General features: G+C 38.2%; 1 protein-coding gene across 2 annotated transcripts in view; it reads right to left on the reverse strand.

Moving 5' to 3' along the window:
• Nucleotides 1–21,491, reverse strand: part of LOC105497763 (VPS41 subunit of HOPS complex) — a 207,955-nt gene that overhangs the window by 72,764 nt on the left and 113,700 nt on the right. For both annotated transcript variants that reach the window (XM_011769100.3, XM_071095062.1), the window contains exon 7: nt 19,107–19,172. In XM_011769100.3, the coding sequence (XP_011767402.1) occupies nt 19,107–19,172 (66 nt within the window). The remainder of the gene's footprint in view (nt 1–19,106; nt 19,173–21,491) is intronic.

Raw genomic sequence — 21,491 nt, forward strand, 5'->3', positions numbered from 1 at the left:
CAGTATTTTGAAAGGGCAGGTTCAAAATCTAGGAAAGGGGGAGAAAGGCTGAGCATACAGTTCCTGCTACAGAGAAGATTATGCCCCACTAAAGACAGGCAGCTAAAAACAATTCTTTTTATTTATTTATTTTTGAGATAGAGTCTCGCTCTGTTACCCAGGCTGGAGTGCAGTGGCACCATTTCGGCTCACTGCAACCTCCACCTCCCGGGTTCTGGTGATTCTCCTACTTCAGCATCCTGAGTAGCTGGGATTACAGGTGTGCACCACCATGGCTGGCTAACTTCTGTACTTTTAGTAGAGACGGGGTTTCACCATGTTGGCCAGGCTGGTCTTGAACTCCTGACCTCAGGTGATCCACCGGTCTTGGCCTCCCAAAGTGCTGGGATTACAGGTGTGAGCAACCATGCCCGGCCACAACAATTAAACATGATGAACTGATAAGATCAAAATGTCTATCTTCTATCTGTGGCCTGGATCTGATGGAGGTGATCGTACGAAATGGGCAAAGCACAGTGAGTGCTCAATAACCACCTGCTGCAATGAAGGGTTGGCTGGATGGCCAGGAGAACAGCATGGTGGGACACAGCATCAAATTCCTTTCCCTCACCAATTCCCACCTAGAAATGACCAATGCAGTACTAAGAGGAGAAACTCTGCACCTGTGTTGAAAAAGTTAAATACGCTCCAAATTTTAAGCTAAAAATTCTGTAAAATATGCTAATAGTAAGACCCCAGTGAAGGCCATGATTTAACTCATTCCCCCAGTAAAAGCCTGCCTGGGAAGTAGTTGGTCAGGCAGGTCCTAGAATGCTACAACACCCCGGATACTCAGTGTAATGGGGCAGGAACAAAGGGGAGTGGCCAGTCTCACTCTGAAACACAAAAGGTTGGGTCCCCAAGCATGCAGCCAGCACTGTAGCTGTCCCAGGTGGGAAGGAAAGCAGGCACTCTGACAAGAGGCAGGCACCTATGGAAAAATCCTGCATTTGAAAATAACACAAATTACCCAGGGAGTAATCCCCAACTTGTGACTCCATATGAATAAGACGACATTGAAAAAAACAAAGTAACTTAAAAGATCTAATTCTTATCATCATAATTCTCATGTAACAGCAAAATTAAGAAATTAATAACAAAGAGCAAGAGAAAGAACAAAACAAAACAAAAATGATACAAAAAATTTTCTCAATCTTTGGGTAAAAGATGAATTCCTATGGTAACCAGAGTACTTTGAAAAATGAGAAAACAAAGACTATAAACCGAAACTTTATGGGATAGAAAGTTGTAGAAAACGGAAAATCTAGATTTAAAAGTTAATAATGAACATGACAAGTCGCTACACAACAAAACAAAAACATTTCATTGAGGGATACGAAAGGAGAACTCAATAAACAGAAAGGCACATTATATTCATGGATAGAAAGACTCCAGTTCTCACTAAAGAGTTTAAGTCTCATTAAATTAACCTATAATTTTAATGCAAGTCCAAAGAAAATCCCAAAGGGATTATTTCTAGAAATTCCAAAAATGCTAAAAATTCACTTAAAAAAATAAGAATTTTTTTTATCAAGTAATTTAGGGGGAGGAATGGATTTGTCCAGATAGTAAAAACATTTTATAAAAACTACACTCAAAACAGTCCAGCAATGTTTCTAGAACTGATAGATGAAGGAAAAAGAATGAACTGATAAAGATGAATCAAAATGACATGGTCAGGAATGGGTATGTGGGGTGAGGGGTAGAGCGGAGCGTGTGCAGAGAAAGAGGTATCTTCAAACTACTGAGCTGTGATCTTGGACACCAGCTTTCTGGAGGATCGTTTGGCATCATGGACTCAAAGCTCTAAAAAAAAACATGACACCAGGAGGTTGCTACCTAGAAACTTACGCTAAGAAATGATCAGACGACTTAGTAAAGATGCATGTAAAGCTATTTATAACAACCAGAAATGGACTAACAACTGAGGAATGACGGAGCATAATACAGTGGAGCACACACGATGAGTATGTATCCATTATTAAATTATTTTATGCATGTATCTTCATTAACACAAAAACCTATGAGGGCATATTAAATAAAAAAGTAGATTACAATTACAGTATTCAACACAATGTCCTTAAAATGTGAATGTGTATCCACATATATTATAAAATCTAAAAGATACATAATGAAGTAATCCTAATTGTATAAATGAGTGCTGAAATTTTATATTATTTCTATGTTATAATTATTCTGCACTAAATATATGAATATTTTTATAATGTTAATACATTAATGGGAATGAAAATCCATTCTCTTATTTTTAGAATCAGGAAAATTTAGGGGAATAGTTAAAATGAAACAACAAAGCAATATCAAAACTTCACTGGAGATTGGGTGCAATGGCTCATGCCTGTAATCCCAGCACTTTGGGAGGGCGAAGTGGGTGGATCACCTGAGGTCGGGAGTTTGAGACCAGCCTGACCAACATGGTGAAACCCCGTCTCTACTAAAAATTCAAAAAAAATTAGCCAGGCATGGTGGCCGGCACCTGTAATCCCAGCTACTCAGGGGGTTGAGGCAGGAGAATCGCTTGAACCTGGGAAGAGGAGGTTGCAGTGAGCCAAGATTGTGCCATTGCACTCCAGCCTGGCAAACAAGAGCAAAACTCTGTCTCAAAAAAAAAAAAAAAATTCACTGGAACTTAAAGAAGTAATGTTTGAGGCATACTGAACATATATTAGAATGAATTTACATAAACTGTATATACTTTTCAAATAAAACATTAACTTCTTCAGAAAACTGTTAATTAAATCTTATTGCAGTTCCCACCAAAATGTAAGCTCACTCCAACGGACCCTTTCTATACACTCTGTGTGCTTCGAGCTACGGGAAGAAGTAGAGGTGGCTGAACTCTGGCCTCCTTCTGTCTCCTACTCTACTTCCCAAAACAAGAAACGAAAAACTTCCAGCAGAGGGGAGGAGGCAAAGGAAGGACAGAAGAATTCTGAATCCAGGCCATCTCAGGATTGATTCCCAAAAATCTTGTGGACCCTGCTCTGACATGTAATCAAAAGAGCAAAGAAGCTTCTCCCAGTGATTATTTCTACAATGCAGACAGGCACATGCCATTCTATGCAGCTGATGTGTGCTCAAAAACGGAAGGGAATAAAAAATTAAGCTCTGTAAATGAAACAAATTTTAACTAATTAACATTACAAGTTTTGACAGGATTCACATTATTTTCTTACGTTTTTCAAATAGCCTAAGTCCCTATCACTTTATATTTTGTGGATAAAAAAATAAGAAAATATCTGTAAATAAAGCAGGTCATCATAAACATACTAAGGGAAGTGATTATTTAGGAGAATTCTTTTGTAAGTCAAATAATTTCCCCCCAATTTGTTGGTTCTGTATATGTTTTATGGTCACACTGGTTTTCTCACTGCACAACTAACTCTATTAAATCTTGTGCACTGAGATTGGCGTGTTTACCTTGCAATTCCCCAACCAGTGTGCTGGGGAAAAGGATCATATCTTATACTTTGCTAGACACACAGGCATAATAAATATTAAATATTAAGTAGACTATCCTAGTCTACTAGTCTTAATTCTTTCCTTTTCTGACCATATACACAATGCATTTGCTACAGGGGGAGCTATGCAATTTCCCAAAACCTTTGTTACTCAGCCTATCTTTACAGTTAGTAATATTCCTGAAGTATTTTGAACATATTGGAATCTACTCCAATCTCAAAAATTTAAAGAACCCAATGACTAATTCATACAATCAACACAGCCTTGCTTTTAGAAAGAGCTCATTTCTATGGATCTCATCCAGGCACGTAATGTCACTTTATTTCCCTTCGCTCAAGGCCAGCAGACAGAATTTGTGCACAACTTGTCAAAAATTTGAAAGCTGCTTTTAAGGTTAGCCTTCCTCTCTTAGGTTTAAGTAATTGCAGCTCCTTTATTTCAGAAACACGAACTGATCGCACATTTGGCCTGAACGGTAATTTCTGAAATGTGTCTGCAAGCCTGCAGAAGGCTCTCTATATTGCCACAGCGCCTACTTCTCCAGGCACTCTGGCACCTGGCCTGCTTCTCTCCTCGATGTTACCAGCCTGGCCCCGTCGAACATTTATTTCTGCCTTTCCTCTCCACTCTACTTTATTCTTTACTCGTGAGTCCACTTTTCCTATCCTACATAGTATAAAACCTTAAATGCTCACTAATAATTACGGAGTCATTTCTATACCTCTGAAACTCTCATACAGGATTCGCTTTGATTTGACATAGAGTTTCATAAGTGGACAATGGCCAAATGATCCACTCTCCATTGGCTTTTTTATCCTAATCTCCGTGAATTTCAAGAAGAAACATATTTTCTGATGGGAATGCCAAGGGAAGCTTTGCTTTGGTGATTTAAGAAAAGATGAACTCCTTTTCTTACAAACATTCTATACTAATTTAACTACCACAAAACTATTTGCCTGTACTTCACTGACATTTAATAATACCCATTTTTTCCTTCCAGTCATAAAACTGCCCACAGACCTACTGAGCACGAATGTTCTACAAAGCATTTTATGGGGTAAGCCATTGAAAAAAACTACCCTTAAAAGCAGCTGGTTAATTTATTTGGTTCATCTTCCATACCCTGTAATGTTGAATTGTCATTATCACAATACTAAGAGCAATTTAAGCTCAATGGGAGCTAAGTACATAGAGAGGAAAAGCTGTTTCCAAGAGGTCTATTTTTTTGTTGGAGAAAGTATTTTAGGGCTTTATCTCCCATAAATCCACATTCTGGCAGTCAGCACTCTCAGTACTTATATTTCAATATGAGCCCTCACATCCTCAGCAATATACTTTATTCTCCTCTGTTTTGTGCTGATAAATCTATCTAGTGTTTTCCTACTCTACAGAGCGCTATAAGGACACGGAGCCCAGAATCTCCCACATGTGTGGCAAGATTCCTATCGGGCTGTAATGAAGTCCCCGATTCTGGTCACCTAACGTCCATCATTACTTGTCACTCACTCTTCCCTGATGGAGTTGAAAAGAGTATGGTTGGCCCTGTTTTAATCATCTTGTAATCTTTCAAGTTGATAAATCACTTGGCTCCTTCAGGTTCCCTAAATACTGACCACACTGCTAGCTTTGAGGCAGACAAGAAAGTGGGCAAGATTCAGCAGGGGCTTCAGTCCAGGGTCAAGGCTTAGATACCACGTGTGTTCCTACAGGGAGAACCAAGGGGCTTAAAGAAAACAAATATTTCACAAACGAGAACCTGCGCTAGGTCAGGAAGGTGTGGAAGATCCAGGTAATAAAATAGAGAAATAGATAAAAGTAAAACCCAACAAAAAAAACTGTCTCAATAAAAATAAACAAAGGCATAACAATGGGAACATCCTGTTACAAAAGGATTTAAATATTCAAGATTAGAAAAGATCACGAGCAAAATTTTAAAAGTCAAGAAGGCAAGTGAGAAAAATATGAGTGTGGAGAAGACCTAGGATGGTGGCTGGCTACTGACAGCAGATGGGCTCTTGAATCCTGAAGGAGGCAGGAATGACAAGGAATCCATGTGGAGCAGGTAAGTGTCTTTGTCTTGCTTCGTGCTTAGGCTTAGTGCCAAAGTTTCAAACATGCAGCTTTTCTAAACACCATCAACAGCTCTACTATGTCCATCAAGATACAACATAAACATGTGGGAAGAAAAAGAGAACTTCCAAAATATATTATTGCCTTAACTTCAGTGGTTATTTTCTGAACAAGTTATAATGCTTCAATCTCCTTTATCTGAATTTAACATGTTTAAAACAAGTTCAGTACGGACAAAATGCTGGTACCATAGAAAACTTGTGTGCACAAGGGTTCCTAGAGCCAACTCAAATGGCACTTGCTTACAAACAGTATTTTAGTAAACACCATTCCCATGCAACACAGACTTTTTTTTTTTTTTTTTTTACTTGTTTTTTAATTTCAGGGGTTTATGTGCAGGTTTGTTACAGAGGTAAACTAGTGTCACAGGGGTTTGTTGTACAGATTATTTTGTCACCCAGGTATTAAGCCTAGTATCCATTAGTTATTTTTCCTGATCCTCTCCCTCCTCCCATCCTCCATCCTCCAATAGGCCCCAGTGTGTGTTGTTCCCCTCTATGTATCCATGTGTTCTCATCATTTAGCTCCCACTTACAAGTGAGAACGTGTGGTATTTGGTTTTCTGTTCCTGCATTAGCAACACAGGCTTTGGACAGGCCCTTGCAGTTAATTCTGTGAAACCTATATAGACAGACCAATGCTTTGAAATTTAAAAAATACTATATCAACACAAGGTAACAATCAATTCAGCAACCAAGAAATCTAAGCTAAAGGTTCCATGAGAACAAAATAAATTAAACACCGGAGGTCCCATTTAGGAGCAGCTTTCTTTGCATTAAAAAACCAGAGATGACAGCTAGATCTACCTACCCACCTATGCAGTATCTACCTACACACCTATGTGGGTTTGGCAATCAAGCCAGCATGTGAGGTAGGCCCCTATTTAAACTACTAATCTGCAGTTTCTGCAAATGCAAGCACATAATTACAAGTGTGATTTCAGAAACGACTAGGACACTTTCTAAGTAATTTTACCACTTAAAAAAATAATCTTCCATATGGACTCTACAAATTTAATAGAGCTGGCTGTTCATACCAAACACCTTGAGTCTGTTTTTCAGTTTGCAGTTATCCGAGGATACATTTCCCGGGGCTGGGCTCAAGGTCAAACACCCTCATCATCAGGGTAGAGATAACACAAAAGTCATCCACTGGGTGATTAAACTTGAATTAATGTTCTGTGCAATGAACAAATATCTCTAACTTTAACTACCTATAATCTCAATCATTGATGACTGGTGAAAATCCTTGCACAGTGAGCATATCAAAAAGAAATGTAAAATTGCTAAGTCTTGAATAATGTAGACAGTTACCTGAAAACATGGGTTTATGTATTGGAACAAGCCCTTCACACAATTCAAAGTAAAACAGGACAGGCACAGTGGCTTCAGGACTTTAGGAGGCCGAGGCAGGCAGATCACAAGGTCAAGAGATGGAGACCACCCTGGCCAACATGGTGAAGCTCCGTCTCTACTAAAAATACAAAAATTAGCTGGGCATGGTGGTGGTGTGTGCACCCGTAGCCCCAGCTACTCGGGAGGCTGAGGCAGAAGAATCACTTGAACCTGGGAGGCAGAGGTTGCAGTGAGCCGAGATCATGCCACTGCACTCCAGCCTGGCAACAGAGTGAGACTCAGTCTCAAAAACAAAACAAAACAAAACAAAACAAAAAAACCCAAACTAAAAACAAAACAAAACAAAGTAAGCCCAAAAGTTGGAAAAAAAAAAAAAATCAAGACACTATCTGCAGAACAAATGGAGTCAAATGAACCCAATTTTGAGCATTATAATCCACTTTCTTACCATCTCTGAAAAACTGGCATTAACTGGACACACCGGTCAGCACTGATAGCTTTCACAGAAGTGGCAGAACTGACGGTTTTGGGGCAGACTCACATCTACGGGGTAATATATGTTCATCCTCTCTACACACTTCAGAGTCTAAAGTCTCATTTAGACTCCTATATAATGCCTCCCTGGGAACAAGAATAATTATTCCAGATTTGGCCAAAATTGGAGAAAAGGCTGCAGGCTATTCAGTAAGCAGCAATAATTTGTGCTCAAACTGACAGTAAATATCAATTGGACAGCCTTCCTTGTCCTGGCTTCTATGGTAATATTAAAAGCTGCCCTAAGCAAAGAATACAATCAGACAAATCACAAAGGAAGATACAGAAGTTGCTAATAAATAAAAATGTTCAAAATCACTAACAATTCAAATATATTACAAAATAGAAAAATGCAGTATCTCTATATATCAGATTGGCAATGAGCATGTGGTAAAATAGGTACTCACACATAGCTGATATAAACTTGTATAAGTTTTCTGGAATACAATTTTACCTGGCAACACATATTAAATGCCTAAAAAATAATCATAACCTTTGATTCAGTAATTCTAATCCTAAGAATCAATGATAGGAAAACATTCAGAGGAACAGATTGAAAGCCCAAAGATTCTAAGCTTCACCACATCATGATTTATGACAGCCAAACACTGGGTATAACCTAAAGGTCCAAAGATAGAACGGTTAAGAAAATCAAATAGATCCATAAGATACAATAGTATGCAACTATTCAATAACACTGAGCCAAGAATAGACATCAATAATGTAGGGAATTTCATATGATGTACAATCATAAGTTAAAAACAAGATCTAAAATATTTGAGATTACCCTATACATTCCTTTGCTTTTTGTTATTATAAAAATAATGTATGCTTACTACAAAAAAGTAAATAAAAGTCAATGAAGGTCAGAAAGAACATTCATAATCCTGCCCAGACACAAACACTGTTAATAATTTGGTGTACAGCCTTCCATGAACATATCTACATACATAATTTTATTTCTACAAAAAAGGATAATTGAACCATACATATATTTTAGAAAAGAATCTCAACAGAAGCAATCTATCAAATGTTGAGAATTTTATTTATTCCAACTGAGAAAGAGAAAAGCTGACATCCAGAAGCTAGCCTAGCACCCACAGCAGGGCCCTGATGTTCTCCTTATGAATATAAACAATTTCACAGAAAACCAGTATCAGCCGAGGCCACTGCATGACCGTGAAGGCCCAGGACAGAAGCAAGACCACTCCATAATCACGTCTGAACGCAAACCAGACATGAACATTTTCCAAGTCGTGGCAACGACCAAACACCTTCCACTTTGGCTAAAATGACAGACTGCTGCTTCTTTACCAGTTATGACTTTGGCTTTGGCTTAGCCTTTTCTCCTTCTAGATAAGATTTATTAAAATGCCCAGCTGTAGAATTACTCATACTGCATGACAGTATCCAATCTAGAGCAAAGCCCTGATGCCTTAAACCTCCCCCAAATCACCTCATACCAGCCTAAATCCTACAATTCTTCTAACATCTTCCTAAAACCATATGGGGTGCTCCTGGTGATCTTTGGCCGTAGGACACTGACACAGCTAATTCACTATTGTTAGACAGTTAGCTTGCACCAATTTTCACTGTTACAAACATCAAGAAAATTGGCTGAAATTGAGTTAGAAAATTAAAAGGAAAACAAACAACCGTACAGGCTGAGGGGGATCCAAAAGGCTTAAAGACAAATAAAGGATTGTAAATTTACCCCATAGTGTTGTATGTGAACATATAAACACACTCATTTCCTGTCAAACCACTTTTCTGACTAATGGTCTTATTAACTATATTCTACCTACACCATCCTACCTGTATGCTTTTGGAAGCCTACCACCATTTCTGAAATCAAGATCCTGTGTACTCATGGCACCTAACATGAAGCACGACACAAAGTTGTATTCAGGAAGCAGATTCAAACCAAATACTCCTAGGAAATGACTGATTTAGTTTGCACCGTGACACCAACTAACAACGACTGCAGTTGTGACCCCTTGCTTTATACAGCCTTATCTTAAAGCAAAAGAGAGAAAGAGAAACTCTTTAGTGTTAACGAATCAGCTGAGGTTAAATTCCACAAGAAAATCTAATGAACATCTCTGAACTGGCAATGACACTTGCGGTCATTCCCCAAAATACTTAAGAATATGCACAGGACTCTCCATACGCAAAAGGTATTATCAGCAAGGAGCAAAAGATGGTTTGACTACTCCAGGAAGAGAGATGGTAGTTTTAACATCCGAGTTCAGGGGAAAGCTACAATCAGTACGGAAATATTATATGAAAAAGTTAGCTGAACTCATTAAAGAAAAAAGTATATTTTTAACAGGCATTTGATGAATATGAGACAATGGGAATCATAAAGGAAAATTAAGTTGCTATGGACCCAACTCTCCCACCCCAACCACTGTAGATACCATTCAAATACTCTAGGAGTCCTACATATTGACATCAAAAAAGCAATCAGCAATGAAGAACACCTGTTTTTCAGACTGAAAACGATTTTTATTTAAGTGTTATATTTCTATTTTTAGCCTCAGATAGCTTAGCATACATAGGAAAACTCACCAAAAAATACTTTAATAGAGCTGTTTTATTGCTTCATTTTTAATACCTAAAAAAATGCTTGTGAAGATTACATTTGTGTTTTACTTCCTATTAATCAATGGTTTTTAATCAATTTTGGTACATTGATGACAGCATGAAATAAATTCCTAGGAATGGAACTACAACTTACAACACAGTACCTAGAAGAAATAAAGGTATGTATTTACAATGCCTCAATATGCAACCATTAGATTGGTGGCTGCCTGTGGTGTAATTGTAAATTAATTAGGAAGCCTTAATTTTAATTCTTAAAAATGTTCAGACGATTCACTTGAAAACTACAATGGTAAGTAATGTGGAAGGAAGTTTCAGGTAGAAGGCTACAATCAAGCATCTGACAACTTGCGGAAATATTATCCTAAAGATCCAAACACTGGACAGGAGACAGAGAGGAACTGCTAATGTCAAAACCCTTCTAGCCATCAAAACCCCAGCTCCAATCTGACCCAAAGATGAACAAACACATTAGGAAGCATCCCTACACTTCATGTTTAGGGATGGCAGTGGTAAGAAAAGGCTCACCAGATTATCCAGATTCTAAAAAGATTTGTAGCCAGGGGACTGGGAGCTATGTGGAGATGTTGGCCAAAAGGGCACAGACTTTCAGTTCTAACATGAATAAATTCTGGGGATCTAATGTACACGATGGTTACTATTTTCAATAATGCTATATTAAATACTTAAAATTTACTAATGGATTGTAAGTATTCTCATCACACAAAAAAATGGTAACTATGTGAGGCAACTGATAATGTTAATTAGCTTGAATATGGCAATCATTTCACAATAAATACTAAATACATTTGGTATATATCAAATTATCATTGTAACTTAAATATCTATAATTTGGTTGGGTGTGGTGACTCACGCCTGTAAACCTAGCACTTTGGGAGGCCAAGGCAGGCGGATGACGAGGTCAGGAGTCCGAGATCAGACTGGCCAACATAGTGAAACCCAGTCTCTACTAAAAATACACACACACACACACTCTCTCTCTATATATATATACACATGAAATTTTCATTTGTCAATTATACCTCAATTAAGCTAGAAAAAGATAAAAATAATGTTGATAACAAGGGCAAAAGAAATAAAATTTAAAAATAATCGTAATAATAATTTTTTTAAAATTTACAGTTTTATAAAAAGCTTCCCGTATTGACTCCTCTTTGAAAAAGGATTCAAAATCCAATTCATTATTTGCAGATCACTGCTGGAAGCTTACAGAAGCTGGTTGACACTACCATCTCTGTCCTTCAGGTAAAATTTACCATTTCAAATTTTCCTCATTTCATTCACTCTGGTCCTTGCCTTGTTTGCTGACTGACATTTTCCAGCTTACAAAGCAACTTGTCCCTGCGGCCAGGTCCCCTCATTCTATCCCACCATAACGCCAAACAGCTGACTATCTCATTTCTAAAAGTGAACTCCACTGCAAACGGCATCACGACAATTTAATGACTTGTCAAAGTAGTAGAACCAGTTATCATAAAGTGTATTTCAGAGTTCAAAGGTAAAGGTCCTATGAAGCTAAAGTTTACCTGCTGAGAGGGAAAGCTGGACAATTAAAAAAAACAAACTCCAGACAAGATTCACTTGGCAGATTTATTTCTAAAATAGAAACTTCATTTGCCATGCTCCTGTATTAGAATTCTTGCTACACCAGAAGGTTACACTTACAAAAAAAATTCATTGGTTCACATGTTTGAAAGCTCTCTCCAATGGCACTTTTAAGACATGTGCTTTCTCTTTTCTTTCTTTTTTCAAGATGGAAAGAAAACAGAATTTGGAATAAGCTTTTTATGCTCATGTGTCAAGCACTGGAGTCCATAAATCCAGCTACTGCATTCAACTACTAAGAAGATACCTTGAAAACCTAAAATAAAAGTTTATGCCAGACAGAACTATAGCCTCCTAGTCCTAGTCCCTGGTGGATAAGGAGCTACCTCTAAACACCTAAGGAGGAGAACTTTAAAAAGGAAATATCTGTCAAACTACAGTTTCAGGTTTTCTTCTGCTACATTGCTATGTTCTGCAGTACTATTTTGAAAAGTATGTTCCAATTACTTTAATAATTTTTATAGGAATCAAAAATTGTAATAAGATTAAACAACTATTAAATATTAATAGACATCTCTCTCAAATTTTCTTATGACTTCATGAATATCTCATAGTGGTCCTCTACTTTTCTACTTAGTTCTTCTAGTCTCTGTGCCACTTTAACCCATTGTTTGTAGAAGGTGGCATATAATTCCAAGGATTTATTTGGCTGTCAGTCTAGAGATCAGTGTTCTTAAGGGTTAAGAATGTCTTTATTCCACATTACACCTTCATTTGGCTAGTCTTTGCTCCAATTTTTTGAAGATTAAATTATTTCTTAAAGGCAGAAAGTCATAACCTCCAGTTATCTGATATATGTCTTTATTCTCTTTTCCCTCTATGTGATCTGCCACCTGTTCTCAACAGAGGAGGGATCTTGGTATCTATGACATATGATTATTGCAAGGTTATAACCATTTGCTAAATGTTGGGCTTTTCAAAATTGTTCTGCCTAGTTTATGCTGCTAGTTTAAAATTGCAGCTGAAAGGATTTGAGTAGCTACTGAGCCAATGTAGTCGTTTATCTCATTTGTCAAAGATATAAACCTCTAAAACTCAGTTACTAAAAGAGCAGCTCCTCCTAAAAATTTGCGAACACTTTCAAAATGAAAGTGATCATTTCACAATAGTCCTCCTTTCTTAATGTCACCTTCTACATGCCTTTAGTTTTTAACATCAAAGATATATTTCTTAATGAAATTAGAAAAACACATCCTAACATACCTCAACTAAATAAATCTATTTCAAAACAAAACACACTAATGTCAAAAGCATGTAGCATCAGTAATCTTTACAAGTATATACCACACAACATGTAGAAAAAGGAAATTCTCTGGAGATTTCTGCAAATCACACCAGGATGATACATGTTTTAAAAATCTCCATTTAACCATATGCAAACAGATCATTATAATTTATCAAGTAAATGGTACTTTTTACTACTTACTAAATACATATTTACATGGTAAAATTTAATGGATCCAAATAAATCAAAGTTTGTATGTTACAAGTCATTAATTTGTGGACACAGTTACGTGTTTCTAAAGCCTTTAACATAAGTAAAATAAATTATAATGACTTTTTAAATTATTCTAAATCATAAACTATTATCACACTTTTAAAAGACTTGTTTTGTCATACATACACACACACACACACCCCTCCATCTAGATACATAGATAGACAGATCTCATATATATATCTTCTTTAGTAAGTGGAAATAACTTGTTTGTATTACCTTAGGGTGCTTTAATCGTACTGGGAATAAAAACAGGTTTTCCTTAAAGAATGATGATATATAAAATGGCTTTTTAAAGGGAAAGAACCCCAAACCAAAGTTTTAAGAGTACATAGTCTTTGACTTACGATTATTTGACTTAACGATTTTTCAACTTTATGATGGTACCCATACAATGACTCATTTTTCACTTTTAGCTTTCAATAAATTACATTATATATTCAATACTTTATTATAAAATAGGCTTTGTGCTAAATGATTTTGCCTAACTGTAGTGTTCTGACTACAATTAAGGTAGGCCAGGCTAAGATGTGATGTTCAGTAGGTTAGGTATATTAAATGCATTTTTGACTTAATGATATTTTCAACTTACAATAGGTTTATTGGGACAACCCCAACTGTAAACTGAGGAGCATCTGTAGTTCAGCTATCATCCCATAACTAATTACAGAAAAATTAGTGGCTTTGAAACCTAAAAGGGACACTGGCATAAAGATAGCTATATAGACTGGTAAAATTCAGAGTCCAGAAATAAACCCTAACATTTATGGTTAACCAATTTTCCACAAAGGGCCCAAGACAATGGGAAAGGAATAGTCTTTGCAACAATGATGCTGGGTCAACTGGATATTCACATGCAAAAGAACAGATTTGGACTCCTGTCTCACATCATACACAACAATGAACTCAAAATATGTTATACACCTAATTTAAGAGTAAAAAATACAAAAGTCTTAAAAGGCCGGGCGTGGTGGCTCACGCCTGTAATCCCAGCACTTTGGGAGGCTGAGGTGGGCGGATCACAAGGTCAGGAGATCGAGACCATGGTGAAACCCCGTCTCTACTAAAAATAGAAAAAATTAGCCGGGCGCAGGGGCGGGCGCCTGTAGTCCCAGCTACTCGGGAGGCTGAGGCAGGAGAATGGCGTGAACCCGGGAGGCGGAGCTTGCAGTGAGCCGAGATTGCGCCACTGCACTCCAGCCTGGGCGACAGAGCGAGACTCCGTCTCAAAAAAAAAAAAAAAAAAAAAAAAAAGTCTTAAAAGAAACAGGCATTAATCTTCATGACCTTGGAACAGGCAACAGAAAATGATCTCTTAGATACAACACCAATAGCACAAGTATCAAAAAAAATTAAGATAAATGTGACTTTATTAAAGTTACAAACTTCTGTGCCTCAAATGATACCATCAACAACTCGTAGGCTGGGAAAAAATATTTGCGAATCATGTATCTAATAAGGAATATCTGCTAAGAATTTATTTTTTAAAGTTTACAACTCTATAATAATAATATAAAAACCCAATTAAAAAATAAGCGAAGAATCTGAATAAACATTTTTCCAAGGAAGATATGCAAATGGCCAATAAGCACAGGAAAAGATGGTCAACATCATCAGTCATTAGATGCAAGTCAAAACCACAATGAGGTATTACTAACACACACCAGAGTGATTATAATCAAAAAGAGAAAATAGAATGAACATTGGTGAGAATGTAGACAATTAAAACCCTCATATATTTCTGATGAGAATGTAAAATGGAACAATCACTTTGGGAAACAGTTTGGCAATTCTTCAAAATGTCCAACATAGAGTTACCATATGATTCAACAATTCCATACTCAAGAGAAATGAAAACACATAGCCACAAAAAGCCGTACAAAAATGTTCATAGCAGCATTATTCATAATAGCCAAAAAGTAGAAACAATCCAAATGTCAATCAAGTGATACACGGATGAATAAAACATCATAGATCTATACAATGAAATATTATTTGGACATAAAAAGGAATGAAACATGAATACATGCCACAACATTGATGTGCCTAGAAAAATAAGGAAAGAAACTAGACAAAAAGGCCATATATTACACGATTCCATTTACATGAAATAACCAGAATAGGAAAACTTATAGAGAAAGAAAATAGATTAGTGGTTGCCTAGAGATGAGAGGAGGGGAGGAAGGAAGATGGGGAATGACTGCTAATGGGTACGAGGTTTCTTTTTGGGGTGATGAAAGTGTTCTAAAGTTAGATTATGTTGATGGTTGCAAAGCACTGTAAATATATTTAAAACCGTTAAACAGCACACTGTCATCTGGTGAACCTCATGGTATGCAAATTATGTACCAATAAAGCTATTTTAAAACATCTCAAAAATAGATGACTTAATACCAATTACTTACACTGACATGGGTAATCACGGGATTCCTCACTTTAAAATATCATACATGTGCTTTTCTCATGCCCCACATACTAAGCCTTATATACAATATACGAAGCTCTTCAGTGTGTTTTTCCTTTTAAATTATTTTAGTCCCGAATGTGTAAGTTAATAACAAAATCAATTTTAATTCAATTTTTCACCAGATGACCTTAACTGTTTTTATTTTACTCTCATTTTATATACACATAAACATTTTTGTGTGTGCTTGGAAAGAGATGTCAACAGATGCATTTTTGGAGAACTGAATAGGAAAAAAAAAATTACTCTCACAGAAGACTGAATATAGAACAGCTTGTCAAGTAGTCAGTGACAACCAAAGAGACAAACCAAACCCCTGATGTTCTGCCTGTTCAGCACTTTTTGAATTCTACTTATTTTATTGCTTATCACAATGTCCAACTTTCTATAAATTCCAAGCTCTTCCCATGTTACCTCACCAATAATTAGATGCTAGATTACTCTGCTGTTCCTACACTGCTCACGGATCTATTCAATGGACTCTGACCCAGACTGTTGCATGCACACTGTCCTTTCTATGGATGTCTGCAAATGATATCATATGCTAAGTAAAAGGATGAAGAATATGTTACTGACACAGTTCACCCAGACATCCTACAGGGAGACAAGACATTCATGCAGTAGAATTAATATGGCAAACTTGATGAGACTACAGGTATCCCTTGCAGCAGAAAAGCAATTATTAAACTTCACGAATACACTGATTATTAAAGAACACAGGCCGGGCACGGTGGCTCACGCCTGTAATCCCAGCACTTTGGGAGGCCGAGGCGGGTGGATCACGAGGTCAGGAGATAGAGACCATCCTGGCTAACACAGTGAAACCTCGTCTCTACTAAAAATACAAAAAATTAGCTGCGCGTGGTAGCGGGCACCTGTAGTCCCAGCTACTCGGGAGGCTGAGGCAGGAGAATGGTGTGAATCCGGTAGGCGGAGCTTGCAGTGAGCCAAGATTGCGCCACCGCACTGTAGCCTGGACGACGGAGCGAAACTCTGTCTCAAAAAAAAAAAAAAACACACACACAAACCAACAAAGCAAAATCTCTCCTCCAGATCTTCAGTCCTAAGAACACCTGGGTTTAAATTTCAGCCTTGTGAACTTATGCTATATCACTGTGATGGTATCAACTTGATTGGATTGAAGGAAGCACAGTATTGCTCCTGGGTGTGTCTGAGGGTGTTGCCCAAAGGAGATTAACATTTGAGTTGGTGGACTGGGAGAGGCAGACCCACCCTCAATCTGCATGGGCACAATCTAACCTAATCAGCTAATCTGGCCACGATGGCCAGAATAAAAGCAGGCAGAAGAATGTGAAAAGACTAGACTGGCTTAGCCTCCCAGCCTACATCTTTCTCCCATGCTGGATGCTTCCTGCCCTTGAACATCAGACTCCAAGTTCTTCAGCTTGGGACTCGGACTGGCTTCCTTGCTCCTCTGCTTGCAGAGACGGCCTATTGTGGGACCTTACCTTGTGATCTTGTGAGTTAATACTCCCTAATAAACTATTTATATATATATATATATATATAAATATATATATATCCTATTAATTCTGTCCCTCTAGAGAACCCTAACACAATCACACACAAAATTTCTTAACCCAAAAAGTGTTTAGTTAAGAAATACGAGAGGAATGTTAATGCTACTCTTTCCTGAGGCTGACAAAGACAAAGACAAGTAAGGTAGTTATTTTTTCAGGAGTGGATCAGCTGCAGATCTAAGCTAGGGAATGTGAGATTAGGTCTGTAATTCCCACTACTTAGTCCCCTGGACATTTTTACATAAGGTGAATGCGACTACAGCCTAAGAATAACAATGGACTGTGAGATGCGGGACGGAGGGGCTCTCTAGCAGAAATCAGAGCCAGCGTGATCTTGGCTTTATGTCGTGGAATGGAATCAGGATCTACCAACCTGCCACTCATTACGACAAGTCATGGAAAGACCAGAAGGTTTTCCTGCCCTATCACTCTATTAACTACTGAACCAAGGGAAAATGACAGATAAGTATAAAACATTTAAAAGCATTTAGTAGCTGGGTCTCAAAGCAGCTACTCCATACCTCTCTACTATTACAGAAATAGCTACAGACTACTTCCTTTTCACTGGCTCCAAACCAAACAGTAAATAATATTCGGAATTCCAGTATGGTGATAGCATTTACGATAAAAATAGTCTTTAAAAGATCTCTAGGTAATAAAAACAGGAAAAAGAAACCTAATTTGACTTATTCTATAAGCAGACCGATTCTTTAATTTGAGAATTTACTATATCTATAAACAGAAAAATGTTAATATATGAAAGTTTTTCTCTCTTATTTCTCTTTACATTTTTTAAGAGACAGGGTCTCCCTCTTTCACACAGGCTGGAGTGCAGTGGCGCAATTATAGCTCACTGCAGCCTCAAACTCCTACGTTCAAGTGATCCTCCCATCTCAGCCTTTTGAATAGCTAGGACTAGAGGCACACCACCACATGCAGCTAATTTCTTAATTTTTTTGTAGAGTCAGGGTCTCACTCTGTTGCCTAGGCTGGTTCCAAACTCCCAGCCTCAAGTGATTCTCCCACCTTGCCCTCCCAAAGTGTTGGAATCATAGAAGTGAACCACCATTATGCCCAGCCTAATTTCTTATTTTTAAAATAGCACTGAGATAATAAAATGTGCCATGAACATGTCAGTGAAGAGTAGCCATAACTGTTCTAAAAGTTTATCAAGGCCCTCAAGAGATTTTCTACAAGGAAAAAAAAAATAGGAAAAAAAAAAAAACCGGTAGTTTAAGTGTGCTTTTGTTATTTTTAATGGAAGGGGCAATGTTTCAAAGCTCTAGATGTAACAGCTCTCTTATTTTCTTGTCCTATATCTACTTCAAAGAAATGTAGCGAGAGGCTGGGCGCAGCGGCTCACACCTGTAATTCCAGCGCTTTGGGAGGCCGAGGAGAGCAGATCACCTGAGGTCAGGAGTTCGAGACCAGCCCGGCCATGTCTTTAGTAGGGACATGGCGAAACCCCATCTCTACTAAAACTACAAAAATTATCCAGGCATGACAGCGGGTGTCCGTAATCCCAGCTACTCATGAGGCTGACGCAGGAGAATCACTTGAACCTGGGAGGCAGAGGCTGCAGTGAGCCAAGATCTCGCCACTGCACTCCATCCTGGGCGACAGAGCGAGACTCCATCTCAACAAAAAAAGCAATGTAGTGAGAAACAGTGAAACCACAACTCCCCCAAGAGATGATGATCATCAGATTTCATTACAACTGTCTTTCTCGAATTTCTCCTAATGAATAGCCAGACATTAAATTAAGGATAAATTATAGAGAAAACATACAACACCCCTCAAGGCTACATACCAAGGTAGAGACACACAGCACTTACCTTCTTCCCTCCGGTCACAAACTGCTTGCAACTGGATCTCACGAAATGTGGGTGCACAGCAATAATCTACAAGAGAAACAGGACCCAACTCTGGTTTAGGAGTCATGGCTAAAGCACAGAACGAAAACCCCTAATACAGTTCAAGCAGCATTATCTAAAAATTATCCTGAAACTTTGGTAGGAAGTAATATATTCAAATAATATTTTACAACAACTGATGACATCTGAGTTTTCTTCTTGTGTAAAAAGATTTCTTCTCTGAAGCCAGGTCAAAGCTCAAAGAGTAGGATAAGTCAGTTCTAGTTTCTGGCTGAGGACCCCTATGAGTGGATGTCCCCTGTATAGAGGCAGCAAGGGAGGTCGGTCAAGGCAGCAAGATGTCACAACTATTTCTAACTGTATACAATTTACAGAAAACAAAACAAACAAACAAAAAAACAAAGAAGCCAACTAACTCATTGTCCAAGATGCCTCCCAGTGACAGACGGCACCAAGTAGCAATGCAGCCTCCCAGATATTTAGCCCACTTACACCAAGACCCCATCAATGGAGAGATAACAGAGCTACAGGCCCAAAGAGCTAACCATTCAGGACTTACCTTTTTACATACAACCTGTTCCTGTGGTTCTCATCTGCTTCCCACTCATCCAATCTTTCCCCAGCCCCTTGCTACCCAGGTTTCTCTTAAGGTTGCTCCACCACCTTTGTTACTGTTTCCTTCATTTGCAAGGGCTTTATGATTACATAGCATCATTAACATCTTGGAGAGAGGGTGAAAACAAAAGCCCTCATGGCTCCACTCAGTACATCTCCATCTTTGGGGCTCATCTGTTGTGGCTGTAAGCTCGCATAGACTCCACCTCCTTCTCTCTTTATCCCCAAACCACTCATGAAATCACCAACTTAACTAATTTTATGTTTTTCTAATTTAACATAGAGAATATTTTTTTAGGTAAACACACACACAAAATCCCACACAATTATACTTCTATAAACCTTCAATTAAACATATTTTATACTTGTATTAATTGATATATTTCCTTCCTACAATGGAATAGATTCCTCTTCCTACAGTGTCATGTTTAAGGCTTAGCATATGACCCTTCATTGCTCTAACCACTCCTCCCTCCCAGGTTAGCTCTTCTTCCTTTCAATACCTTCCTAATCCATCCTCAATACCAATACTGAAGGATTCACACATTCTATTGTTTCACATTCTTAAAATCTCCCCCTAGCTCTCTCGTAATGCATAACTGTAGATCTGTGACTGATTCTAAATATCTCTGCTCCTCAATCACATTATGTTATCCTTTTCTTTCCCTTCAGATGTAAGAAAATAAAGCCATTGGGATCATTGCCCACAAGTACTCCTCCTTCACTGCCTAACTTGCAATAGTTGGGCTCAGTCCACTTCCTTCATGCCTGTTTCACAGGCAGAGGGTCTAGGACTCTTTTCCAAGATTATCTTCTCTACCTAAGCTGTTGATCTCATTGCTTAGTGCTGCTCCAAGAAGCATTCTCTTTTATTTTTAATCTTTTCCTCCTTACTGGTTTTTGCCATGAACCAAAACATGATTGGCAGAAATCTTCCCAGGACATGGCCCCTCTCTCTACCAGATGATGTCTCTTCTTTATTACCAAATTTCTTGAAAGAAGAGTCTCTACTGGCTGTTTCTACTTCCTCACCTCCAATTTACTCCTTCATGTATAGTGACCCTCCTGCTCTGAAAAGAGTCCTCAGCAAGGTCACCAGTAACTTCATAATTACCACGTAGAACGTCCTTGTTTGAGTCCTTCCCGCTATTTAATCTCCACACTGCATTTGATACTGCTGACCACTTCCTCCTCGTAGAAACCCTCTCTCCGCTGGCTTTTCGACACCATTATTCGGGATTCATTCCAGTCCCTCTAACTGCTTCTTCTTAGACTCCTTTGCTGTTTTTTCTTCCACAGCCTGAGTCTTCAAGTTAGAGTGTTCCAAAATGTCACCATCAGTCTTCTCTTCTCACTCTACAGCTCGAAATTGGGTAATATCTTTTAAAATAGCTTCACCTTATTCAACTACGGTTATCACGCTTGTGTTTAAGGGCCAATCTCCATCCTGAGGCCCATATTCATGTTTCCAAAACCTCTGTAACATCCCCACCTGATGTACTACACTTACCTAAACTCAAGACCAAACTAGCCATGTCCTTACTCAAACATACCCTACTGCAACTGATGGCATTCAACACCCCATCCCAAAGTGAGAACCTGAACTGACAGTGAGCTCTTCCATCTTTTATCACCCTCATCCAAGCCATCACTAGGCTCCCTAAGTCTATTTAGCACAGGCTGTCCAAATAAATTTCATCCACTCCATCTTGAACACTCACTATCACTCTT

This window comes from Macaca nemestrina, chromosome 4, assembly GCF_043159975.1.
Source record: "Macaca nemestrina isolate mMacNem1 chromosome 4, mMacNem.hap1, whole genome shotgun sequence".
Classification (NCBI taxonomy): domain Eukaryota; kingdom Metazoa; phylum Chordata; class Mammalia; order Primates; family Cercopithecidae; genus Macaca; species Macaca nemestrina.